This window comes from Acinonyx jubatus, chromosome D1 (assembly GCF_027475565.1).
Source record: "Acinonyx jubatus isolate Ajub_Pintada_27869175 chromosome D1, VMU_Ajub_asm_v1.0, whole genome shotgun sequence".
Taxonomy (NCBI): domain Eukaryota; kingdom Metazoa; phylum Chordata; class Mammalia; order Carnivora; family Felidae; genus Acinonyx; species Acinonyx jubatus.
This window is the reverse complement of record NC_069390.1, coordinates 11,252,715-11,265,730: the sequence shown is the minus strand read 5'-3', so window position 1 is coordinate 11,265,730 and position 13,016 is coordinate 11,252,715. Positions and strand designations below refer to the sequence as shown.

At 39.9% G+C, this 13,016-nt stretch overlaps 1 protein-coding gene across 1 annotated transcript; it reads right to left on the bottom strand.

The window, feature by feature from the left end:
- LOC106977877 (olfactory receptor 10V1) lies at positions 1-1,683 on the bottom strand. The gene is given in 3 exon segments (XM_053203135.1): positions 1-1,026; positions 1,029-1,469; positions 1,472-1,683. Coding segments are annotated over 3 exon segments (924 nt in total). The 5' UTR covers positions 1,542-1,683; the 3' UTR covers positions 1-613.
- Between the last annotated feature and the right edge of the window lie 11,333 nt (positions 1,684-13,016).

Genomic DNA, 13,016 nt, shown 5'->3' with positions numbered 1-13,016 from the left:
GATAGCTTAGTCTTTAGATTTCTATTAACAATTTTTTTTAATTTTTAATTTTTAAGAGAGAGAGAGAGAGTAGAAGCAGGGGAAAGGAGCAGAGGAAGAAAGAGAGAATCTGAAGCAGGCTCTATGCTCAGCATGGAGCCCGATGCAGGGCTCAATCCCATGACCCTGGGATCATGACCTGAGCTGAAGTCGAGAGTCAGAGGCTCAACCAACTGAGCCACTCAGCCAGGCTGCCTGTCTTTAGCTTTTTTAAATACTTGTGTTCTCATCCTGGGTATGTCTTTTGTTAGCCATTTTGGTTTCCTTTTCTAAAAAAATGAGGACAGTGGTACTTACTATGGGCTAAGTGAGATAACCCATGTAAAGTGCCTAGTATATAAAGTCCAGTAAATGTTGATGTTCCTCCATCAATGCCCAGGACATGCTGCCCTCCATGACATAGCTTCATTTCAATTACACAGTAGTATTCTCCTCTGGTGATCCTAGAATAGTGGGCCATATCTTAGTTTGCGAGGACATTCTTGGCTCATGCATGCTGTCACAGCATAATTATTAATAGCATCCCGTTTTGCCCTCAAGTGTCCAATTTTGACAAGTCATGGGATCATCCTACCTAGAACTTCCTCAGCGCCTTCTGTAGGGCATCTTTCAGTTCCTTGTTCCGCATACTGTAGATCAAAGGGTTTAAAATGGGAGTGATGAAGGTGTAGACCACGGACACCACCCCGCCCATCTCAGCAGAGTAGCTGGAACTGGGAGACAAGTATATAAAGCTGGTGCAGCCATACTGCAGGAGGACCACTAAGATGTGCGAGGAGCAGGTGGAGAAGGCTCGGTGGCGCCCTTCCGTTGACCGGATCCGTAAAATGGCTGCCACGATGAAGACGTAGGAGATGGAGACTAATGGGAATGGGACGCTTAGGACGATGAAGCTGACGATGTACAGGGCAGTTTTGTGAATGTGTGTGTCCACACAGGCCAGGCGCATGACAGCAGGCATGTCACAGTAGAACTGGTAGATCTCTTGTTGTTGCAGAATGGGAGACGGAAGATCAAAATAGTCAGTGGCAGCGACAGCAGGAACCCCAGCACCAGGGACCCTACCACCAGCTCCACACACAAGGGCCAGCTCATGACGTGGGTGTATCGTAGAGGGTAACAGATTGCTACAAACCGGTCATAAGCCATGACCGCAAGCAGGACACAATCAGCTCCACCCAGGAAGACAAAGAAAAACATTTGGGTCCCACAGCCAGGGATGGAAACAGGAGTCCTGCCCATTGAAAGAAGGTTCGCCAAGGCCAGTGGGGCAATGGAAGATGTATAGAAGATTTCCAGAACTGCCAGGTTCGCCAGGAAAAAGTACATGGGGATGTGGAGGGAGTGGTTGATCTGGACAATGACTGCAATTGTGGTGTTTCCGCTGAGGCTGATCAGGTACATCGTCAGGAAGGCCACAAAAATCCCTACTGTACCTTAGGGTCAGCTGAGAATGGACGAAAGAAGAATTGTATCTTTGCAGTTTTAGTTATTTCTTCCATGGGTAGTGTGCTAGATCTAGAAAAAGGAAAGATGACATGTGTCTCTAGGTACCTCACATTTAATGTGACACAGTCACATTCCCCTGTTTAATGTTAGAGCACTTTCTGAGGTACCTCAGTGGTTAGGGGCACCCTTTCATTTCAGAGCAAATCGTGGAATATTATAATTTACACATATGCCACTCCTCTCATTTCCTCCTCTACCCTGAAGAGGAGGACTGAGAGATCCTCCATGGTGGCGATTTTCATGCTCTTTGCTTTGATTCTGGTGCCTAGCACCATGCCCGATACAGGAAGCTTTCCAAGAAGTATTTACTGAATGAATGAACGAGTCAAGTCAGCTTAAAGTTCAAAGTTACAAAATGGATAAAATAGGGTATTATCTCATCATGGGAAACTCAAAGCAAAAATGTTTTAGGAAAGTTTAATTGGATGTAGGTTATAATTTAAAGAGAATTGTGGTCCTGGTGTGCTGTGATATTACAGCACACACTGTAATTTAGCTCGACACCTAGAAACATTGATTCAGGCTGCTTTCTCTCCTTTATTCAATTTGTTCCTAAATGCTGATAGTTTGTCCTTCAAAAATTTCTCATATCTATTGCTTTGGTCCTTTTCTACTGCCCCAGTCATTTCTATCCATTGTTATCTTACATTTGGGTTCCTGTGATAGCCTCCTATCTAATCTCCCATTTTCCTTCCTCTTCCCGTTATCATCCATTCTGTTCTCCATTATCACATTACCCACCTACTTAGTCATTTTCAGTGCCTTCCTATTGCCTAAATGACCTTCATGCTCCTCTGCTGATGATTCCAGTGTCTCTTGGACTTAACTGTTTTAGGCTAATCCCACCATGGCCTCAATTATCCCTGTCATGTACTATGGAGTCTACTCATTGGCCTCTTCTCCATCATTCTTCTTTGTGCTTCACATACTTCTATTCTCCTTCCAGTTAGAAATCTCATCATCTCTCTTTTGCCTAATCCAAATCCTGTTCAACTTTCAAATTCTAAGTCATGTTTTTCTTTTCATGGTCTTCCTAGGTCACTCCAGTTAAAAAAAAATCCCTCTCTCCTTTCCCTGAAATTCTATGTTTCTCTGAGTGTTATGATTTTAGTGCTAGTACACTTTTATTATATCCTATTCCAAATTATATTCTATGTTCCCTGAGGACAGAGGATGCGTCTTATGACAAATTGTCATTTATTCCATGTTAAGTGGTAGGCATGGTGGAAAATGATTTCGGTGTATTAGTTCACTTAGTCCACAAAGCCATTTTAAGAGGCCTGTACTATTATCATCCCATTTTACAGATGAAGACAGAGGCTTAAAGAGGTTAAGACATGTTTTGAAGTCACGCAGGTAGAAAGTGAGAGAGGAAGGATTTGAATACAGTCTATTTGACCACAAAAGTCTCGTGCTTGATTTTGGTTCATACCATACTGCCTCCTTCTATACTACTTTATATTTCCTAAATGGCTTTGTTATTTGATTATATTTTCATCCATAGGTAGAACTCTAGATGGTCAATGGTAAAAAGAGCACCTAAGATCTGAGAACAAAAATGTTAGATTACAGTATTTTCAGATTTGAAAAGCATAATTACAATCTAGACTGTTGTTTTATTTAGTAAATGCTGCCCGTAACAATGTAACAAAAAGAATCTCCTTTCTTTCTCTTATAAGGAGCAGGGAGAAAGGATTTGGTTAAAAACTATGATGTTTGGGTGAAGACGGAGGAGAGTGGTTTAATTCATCCTTCACGAGAGACAACATGGAAACAAAGAGAAGGTCTTCTGTGGCCCAGGCCCCGGAGTCCTGAGTGATGTCCAAAGGGTCTTCATAGGAGCCTGAAGTTTTAATATCCTGTCTTCTGGTGGCTAAGAGTCTAGTCCCAAAACCAACACAGTAGCTTTGTATTGAACCAAACCTATTCAGGTGAATACAAATGAATAACTCAATTCATAAGAAGGACACTAGAGATGGAAATTCCAAATGGTGCCTTCTGTTCATTTGTTTTTTCAGTTACCACCTCCTTGGGCACAGGAAGTCTTGGGCATAAATCCACCTAATCTCCTCAAAGCACTTGAGTCTAAATGCAATGTATAGGCTGCATTGGCTTCATTTCATTACAAGGTCTAGAAAAGGGAAAAGGAAATCAAACATAGAGAAATACTATGAAATCCAGGGTTCTGAATAAGAAATCCAAGTGCCACATTATCCAGTTTCCTATCTAACTATTCTCTTCATTTCTTTCTGCAAATTTCCCCACCCATGGTAGTCTCTTCATTGTGACAAGATAAAGATGTAAGTTAGATTCTATCTGGAAGCTATATGAATTATAGGTTATATGAAGTGCTTTCATTATTGCAAAGAAGAAACCAAGTAGACACATTTCAAAAGATGGTCTTGATATTTCTTTCAGATACTCCTTCTATATGATGCCAAAATATTGAACCAAATGTTGCGCATCGTGCAAATAAATAACTCTAAGCTTTACTGACTATTCTTTATATAAATCCTGAGGGATAGTGGTGGTTATTTGTATCTATGCATGCTTCTGAAACCATATTCCGGGTGCCTGGGTGGCTCAGTCAGTTTAGTGTCTGTCTCTTGATTTCAGCTCAGGTCACTATCTCACAGTTTGTGGGTTTGAGCCCTGTGTCGGGTTCTGTGCTGGCAGCATGGAACCTGCTTGGGATTCTCTCTCTCCCCACCCCGCCCCGTCCTCCCCTACTCATGCTTTTTCTCTCTCAAAAACAAATAAACAAACTTAAAAAAAAAGTGTATATTCTACAATCTACAGGGTACAAAGCTATGTCCAGAACAAAAATGAAGTCCCAGAATCAAGATAGTGCAGCTTTCTTAAAAGGTCAATTTTACCTTGAAAATTTTTGCAAAATTATTTCATGTAAAAAAAAGTGGATATAGTGTACATAGAAGGAAGATCTGCATGAATTTTGGGAGATTAAAAACAAGATTTCCAGGAGATTTATTACTTGTGGCTGCTCGCCAAGTCCTTACGAATATAAATTGTCTCTCATGCTAATTAATTAGTACTTAAATAGAAAAGCTTTAGATGTACTGATTTAGACCATAGATTGGCTATTACCCAATGAAAAATAATTTTCCAGACTTCCCAACTATACAGTCTTGATTTGGAGAGTCTCCTCCCTTATTATTCAAAAGAAAACAACTCAAGCAGTAGTCACCATTTTCTAAGATAAGTGAGGCTCAGAGAAAACACTCAGGGGATAGCCAGTCTTTGGAAAGATGGTTTATCATCTCCTGAGACTGTTTACCATCAGACAATGAAGAACATGGCTCCACGAGTTCTCCACGAATTGTCCTTCATGTAATTCCTGTCTGGGTTGATTAGTGGCCATAAAAGGTCACAGATGCCCACAGAATCAGAGCTCTGGCACATTATCTGGTCCATCTCTTCCAAAGAGATTGCTCGACTTGTCCAAGCATTTTTTAATTCATCATTTAAACATGCAAGGCACTGCAGGGGATGCAAAGATGATTGGGATGTCATCTGTTCTGTGCAGTCATAGGGACAAGACTGTTGGCCAGATTTCCCCTTATTCTTGTTGTGTTTAAAACACTTTTGCATCCCCCCCCTTGTCAGTTTCCCTCAATTAAAATTGTAGGCAACATTTAAACTAAGGGCTGAAAAGTTAGTTAAAAGGTGGTCTTGTCACTAAGTCAGTAAACTGCCTCTTTGGTTAGACAAATGCGTTGGTTAGGAAAATGCGTATATAAAACAAGCATATAATTTGGGGGAGATGATCCTTCCAAGAAATATGTTACAGAGGAGGCTATGCTGGAATTGAATGACATGCATTCAAATTCCAGCTTTCTACTTAATAGTTTTGTGATCTTGCTAAGTCACTTGCTCTCTCTAAGAGAGAGAATTCCATTTACTCAGAATAACACCTCACTTTTTTACAAGAATGTTGTGAGGTGAAAATGGAACAATGTCCATAAAAGAACCTACTGGGATGCATGGCAGTGTATAAAGTATACTGATTCATTGATTCCTTCCATTATCTATCTTGAGACTGAAAAAGACTTAAATTGCTGGGTAGAATGCCTGGCAGGTGTATCTAATATTTTTTGGGAAATCTTTTACACACCTCTGGTTCCATTTCTAGTTTCCTATGTCACCTTATATTGCATAATTCCTCTTTGAATAGAATGAGCAGTGGCCACTGTCTTAGAAATTAGTTGTTACTATTAAAAGATAGCTTATATAAAATGTCTTGACTTCAGGTTTATCTGGCCTATTTGACCTACAATGGCATATCTCTTAGCACAAAGTTGGACTCACCCACAGAGGAAGATGAACTCTTAACTTGGGAGTTTTGATCATAGGATGAACAGAGAAGGAAGAACAATGTTATAACCATCATTCACAGGACAAAAACCCTGTTTGAAGCATAGTGTTCGTGGTTTCTGGAGATACTCATACCAGCTGGAAGATCTATTTGTAATGATTCAAAGAAAATGTCCCAATGTCAGATGTACCAAACAAAAGATATATTTGTCCTTACAAGACATTATTGAATAACATTTTCTATATGTCTGAATATATGTGAATTTCATATATGAACTTATGAAGATAAGTATCATTCATAAAATGAAATTCAGATTTCATATCCATTTATATATCTCAAGAGATTAGATACCTAAAGAGACTCTACTCTGGAAGAGTCTTTTGTGAGAATTTTCTGGCAGCAGCATCTGGAAAGAAGAAATGCCAATGTGGTATTGCTATACTCAAATATGTTGAATCATATGGAATTTGTTTCTGAAAACCAATAATGGTAGCATTTAGGCAATTTCACATGATTCAACATAATACTTTTACAAGCATATTTTGAATATGTCAAAGGAAATATTCAGGTATTTAACCATAAGTTATTCTCCTACTGCATACCAATGGGCAACATTTATTGGGCACTCATACACTGTGCTAATCATTTTTCAGGGATCATTTCACTTAAGTGGTCCTTCAGTGAATATTCAACAGATACCTTTATTGTACAAACTTTTTAGATGAAGAAATTCAGGCTTCTGGGTTTGATGAACTTGCTCAGCTGTTAAATGGCAAAGTAGCACTTAATTCTTAGGTCAATCTGGAAGCAAGTCTAAGCTTCTACCATTCAAATAAACTGTACAGGGGCGCCTGGGTGGCTCAGTAGGTTAAGTGACCAACCCTTGATTTAGGCTTAGGTCATGATCTCATGGTCCGTGAGATCGAGCCCCGAATTGGGCTTCGTGTTAACAGTGCAGAGCATGCTTGGGATTCTCTCCCTCTCTCTCTCTGCCCCTCCCCATACTCTCCCCCTCTGTCTCTCTCACACACAATAAATAAATAACCTTTAAAAATAAAAAAGAAAATGGAACTGAGCAACGCACTATATGTGTAAGGCTGAATGTTATGTGTCCTAGAGAGACAAAATTTTTAATTTTTTAAAATTTATTTATTTTGAGAGAGAGAGAGAGAGAGAGAGAGAAAGAGAGAGAGAGAGAAATCACAAGCAGGGGAGGGGAAGAGAGAGGGAGAGAGAGAATCCCAAGCAGGCTCCATGCTATCAGCATGGAGCCCAATGTGGGACTCAGTCTCATGACCATGAGATCACAACCTGAGTCAAAATCAAGACTTGGGTGCTTAACCGACTGAACCACCCAGGTGCCCCCCAAAATTTTAAATTCCAATTGTCCACTGTCAACAAAACTATTTCACTGGAAAGTGATGTGTCACAAGACTTCCTCAGTTTATTACAAGTCAATGCTCAGTCCTCTAATTTGTAATCTCTCTCTTTTCCTTTTTGCTCCTCCTTTTCTTCCTCTTCACCCACTACCCATTTAATCAACAATATTTACCTTAATAAACCCTTTAAAAAACGTTTGTTAAGGCTCTACTTTATGTAAGGCATAGCTCAGGTGTCTGGGAAAAGGAGGAAACGTGTAGAGAATGAGAGAGGTCAGTGTTCAAAGAGTTCAAAATTGAATGAGAGCAGTAAAAATAGTAAAAGTCAAATTCACTTAAGTATTCTCATGAAAGGATAACATGCCGGGCACACAGGCATATCTCTGTGCAATAATGTCTTTTGAAAAATGCATGTAATTAGAATTACCTTTTAATGCATAAGGGGATTCTCAATGTGAAGGATCCTCCTTGTAATTCCTTTAATAATAGAAATGAATGTTTCCTAATTTTTCGGCTTCTGTAAGTTTGAAGTTTGGAGTGATGGATTTTTTTAAACTAGAGGAAGCCTTAAAAGTACTGACATCTGTATGTTTCAGTGCTAGTTAGCGGTGAACTCTTAATCTGATCTAGAGTATGATCCCTTGATCTTTTTGGACAGAAGCTCCTTCTTGCCACTCAGCAATTTGAAGAGCATGGATTTTACGGTATGTATTCTTGAGTTCCCCTGAAACTGTCGTGTGTAAAACATTGGTTCTTCTTAGGAACTGGACTTTGACTCTTTCTCTGAAAGGCTCCATCCTTAGCTTCTCTTCCCTGGCCAGTGTCTACCACAAGGCTTGGCTTTTACAAACTAGGGATTTTCCTAATCTTCTCAAATCTGGTGTCTGGGAGGAGATTCTTATCTTATGCTGGACTCATGTGGACTGTAAGCCATTGCAGATTTACTTGGATCCTTTGCCAAACACTGAGAACCCCAGGAATCTGCCCCTAGGTCCTTCTGTCCTCAGAGGATCCCCAGGTAGGTATGCTGATCACTTCTAGATTCATAGATCTGGCTGATTCAGGACACTAGGTTAAAACACTTCTCAAACTCAACCTGATTCCTATCTGATCAACTCTTAGCCTGAAGATATGTTCTACCCTGCCTTTTTCTTCTTTGTATAAAGTAACGTCTGGGCTTTACTTACTACATCTCTGTAGTCTAAAACTTACCTTTGAAGTTCCCAGACTCGAAATTATCATCCAGTAAGGACATTCATAACTAATCTGGCTAAAGCGACATTCTTGGTCCCCTGAGATGACTGAGGTGTGCCTGGGAAGCAGAAAGCAACAAGATTAAATACAGTGTTCCTTAAAAATTAAAATTGCATCAGGATTATTCCACTGGTACATCTTCCCTGAGGGTCATCTTTTAGTAACTTGTTGATAAGTTCAATGATGAAGTCGGTTGGGGAAAGAAAAATTATTATTTTCACTTGATTTACCTTGAAATCATGTTTTTAAAAATATCACTTCTACATGCAGCATTTTCTTTTCTTTTGTTTTTTTTTTAGTGGGGAGGGCATATTTTGCAATATCCTCTGCTCTCTTTGCTTCTGGAAAAGTAATTTCTCCTAATTTTACTTTATAGTTCTGATTTTTAAAAATAGCTTTTTTGCTTTAAAATTTTTAAAATATTTATTTATTTTTGAGAGAGACAGAGAGAATGAGCGGGAGAGGGGCAGAGAGAGAAGGAGACACAGAATTAGAAGCAGACTGCAAGCTCCAAGCTGTCGGCACAGAGCCAGACTTGGGGCTTGAACTCAAGAACTGTGAGAGCATGACCTGACCCAAAGTCGGATGCTTAACCAACTGAGCCACCCAGGCAACCCTGCTTTTTTTTTTTTTTTAATGTTTATTTTTTTTTATTTTTGTGTGAGAGAGTGCAAGGGGGGCTGGGGCCGAGAGGGAGGGGGACGGAGGACCCAAAGGAGGCTCTGTGCTGACAGCAGCAAGCCTGATGCAGAGCTTGAACCCACCAACCGTGAGATCATGACTGGAGCCGGAAGTTGGACGCTCAACAGACTGAGCACCCAGGCGCCCCTTTATATTTCTGATTTTACTTCTTAGTCTATTTTGCTGGCTTCTTCTCTTTCCCTAACTTCCCCTCGAGGTGGGTCTTGGTCCTAGGTCCTCTTTTCTTATTTATTTATTTATTTTTTTGCAAATGGTTCAGTTTCTTTAGGCTTTAAATACAGACAACAGGCTGATGACTCTCAAATGTGTTATTTCCAGCCAACCTCACCCCTGAACTCCAGACTTGTATATTCACTGTCTACTTGACATCTCTATTGCATCACTGATGAGTATCTCCTGTTTCACATATCTAAAACCAGAGCCTCCACTCACCATCTACTTGGGTGTTGAACCATTCAAATCCTGACCTTAGTCTCTCAGTAATATTTGTTGAGATTAATGAATAATGATGCTTCATTCAAATTCATCCAAAGACATGGTTTTCTTTCAGTGTCCCCTGGAGAAATGAAGGACCATCTAGAGTTCTTTTTTTATTTATTTTTAGTTTTTATTTTTATTTAATTTGTTTTTTAAATTTACATCCAAGTTAGTATATAGTGCAACAATGATTTCAGGGGTAGATTCCTTAATGCCCCTTTACCCATTTAGCCCATCCTCCCCTCCCACAACCCCTCCAGCAACCCTCTGTTTGTTCTCCATATTTAAGAGTCTCCTATGTTTTGTCCCCCTCCCTGTTTTTATATTATTTTTGCTTCCCTTCCTTATGTTCATCTGTTTTGTATCTTAAAGTCCTCATATGAGTGAAGTCACATGATATTTGTGTTTCTCTGGCTAATTTCGCTTGGCATAATACCCTCTAGTTCCATCCACTTAGTTGCAAATGGCAAGACTTCATTCTTTTTGATTGTTGAGTAATACTCCATTGTGTGTGTGTATGTATGTATGTATATATATATATATATATATAATATAGAACATGTATATATATACATCTTTTTTTTAATTTTTTTTAACGTTTATTTATTTTTGAGACAGAGAGAGACAGAGCATGAACAGGGGAGGGGCAGAGAGAGAGGGAGACACAGAATCTGAAACAGGCTCCAGGCTCTGAGCTGTCAGCACAGAGCCCGACGCGGGGCTCGAACTCACGGACCGTGAGATCATGACCTGAGCCGTGAGATCATGACCTGAGCTTAACCGACCGAGCCACCCAGGCGCCCCTGTATATACATCTTCTTAACCAACTGAGCCACCCAGGTGCCTCGTATACCACATCTTCTTTATTCATTCACCCATCGATAGACATCTGGGCTCTTTCCATACTTTGGCTATTGTTGATAGTGCTACTATAAACATTGGGATGTATATGCTCCTTTGAAACAGCATACCTGTATCCCTTGGATAAATACATAGTAGTGCAATTGATGGGTTGTAGGGTAGTTCTATTTTTAATTTTTTGAGGAAGCTCCATACTGTTTTCCAGAGTGGCTGCACCAGTTTGCATTCCCACCGGCAGTGCAAAAGAGATCCTCTTTCTCTGCATCCTTGCCAACGTCTGTTGTTGCCTGACTTGTTAATGTTAGCCATTCTGACAGATATGAGGTGGTATCTCATTGTGGCTTTGATTTGTATTTACCTGAGGATGAGTGATGTGGAGCATTTTTTTCATGTGTCGGTTGGTCATCTGGATGTCTTCTTTGGAGAAGTGTCTATTCATGTCTTTTGCCCATTTCTTCACTGGATTACTTGTTTTTTGGGTGTTGAGTTGGATAAGTTCTTTATAGATTTTGGATACTAACCCTTTATCTGATATGTCATTTGCAAATATCTTCTCCCATTCTGTCAGTTGCCTTTTAGTTTTGCTGATTGTTTCCTTCGCTGTGCAGAAGCTTTTTATTTTGATGAGGTCCCAATAGTTCACTTTTGCTTTTGTTTCCCTTGCCTCTGGAGACATGTTGAGTTAGAAGTTGCTGTGGCCAAGGTCAAAGAGGTTTTTGCCTGCTTTCTCCTCGAGGATTTTGACGGCTTCCTGTCTTAAATTTAGGTCTTTCATCCATTTTGAGTGTATTTTTTGTGTCTGGTGTAAGAAAGTGGTCCAGGGGGGCGCCTGGGTGGCTCGTCGGTTGAGTGTCCGACTTCAGCTCAGGTCATGATCTCACAGTCTGTGGGTTCGAGCCCCGCATCGGGCTCTGTGCTGACAGCTCAGAGCCTGGAGCCTGCTTCCGATTCTGTGTCTCCCTCTCTCTCTGGCCCTCCCCTGCTCATGTTCTGTCTCTCTCTGTCGCAAAAATAAATAAAAACATTAAAAAAAAATTAAAAAAAAAAAAAGAAAGTGGTCCAGGTTCATTCTTCTGCATGTCGCTGTCCAGTTTTCCCAAAACCACTTGCTGAAGAGACTGTTTTTATTCCATTGAATATTCTTTCCTGTTTTGTTAAAGATTAGTTGGCCATACATTTGTGGTTCCATTTCTGGGTTCTCTATTCTGTTCCATTGATCTGAATGTCTGTTCTTGTGCCAGTACCATACTGTCTTGATGATTACAGCTTTGTAATACAGCTTGAGGTCTGTAGAGCTCTTTTTTTAAAGGTCATTTATGACATTGTGGAATGAGAAGGGATTTAGAGGACATTAAATGGTTCCATCTCTAATCCCCATATCTCAAAAGGCCTTCAAGATTATTAATGGAGGGAGTGCCTGGGTGGCTCAGTCGGTTAAGCATCAGAGTTTGGCTCAGGTCATGATCTCATGGTCCGTGGGTTCGAGTCCCACATCAAGCTCTGTGCTGACAGCTTGGAGACTGGAGCCTGTTTCAGATTCTGTGTCTCCCTCTCCCTCTACCCCTCTCCCGCTCACACTGTGTCTCTCTCTGTCTTTCTCTTTCTCTCTCTCTCTCAAAAATAAATAAACATTAAAAAAAGATTACTAATGGAGTTTCTAAGGTAATTTTAATATTTCAAAAGGCCTAACATGTCATACATTTGCCCGGGATAATTTTATATTATTATTATTATTATTACTGTTATTATTATTACTTGTGTTTTTGTTTATTTAGAAGATAGAGTTAGGTAGGTAGTAATTTTTAAAACATGGGGTTTGGAGGCAGTATATATAAGAATGGCTCAAAGAGTAGGTCTAAATTCAGACAGATTTGGTTTCAAACCTTGGCTCAGCCAAGGGCTGGATGTGTGCCTTTGGGTAAGTGAGTTAAACTTTCTAAGCCTTACTTATCTCACCTGCAAAGTGGGAATGATAGTACTGCTTCTCGCTCATAGAGTGGTTGCGGAGATTGAATGAGATAATGCACGTGCAGTGTTTATCATGTTACCTAACCCTTTCTTAGCTTTAAAATCATGACGATGGGGTTCATGGAGAAAACACTGTAAAATTCATGTGGTGCAGAGAATGTTGAGAGCTACTGATTTTATTCATCCTGACTTCCAGATAGCTATCCCTAATATTTTATGTCCCAGCTAAAATTGAACAATAAAAGTTGTATATATTTGAGGTATATAACGGGATGTTTTTAGACAGGTATACCTTGTGAAATGAAAACTACAATCAAGCCAATTCATGTATCCATCACCCCTTAGAGTCACTTTTTTCTTTTTGTGGTGAGAATACTTCATATCCACTCACTTAGAAAAGTTCACATATACAATGCATTATTATTAGCTGTACTCACCATGTTGTACAGTGGGTCTCCAGAACCTATGCATCTTATAACTGGAAGCTTTGGCCA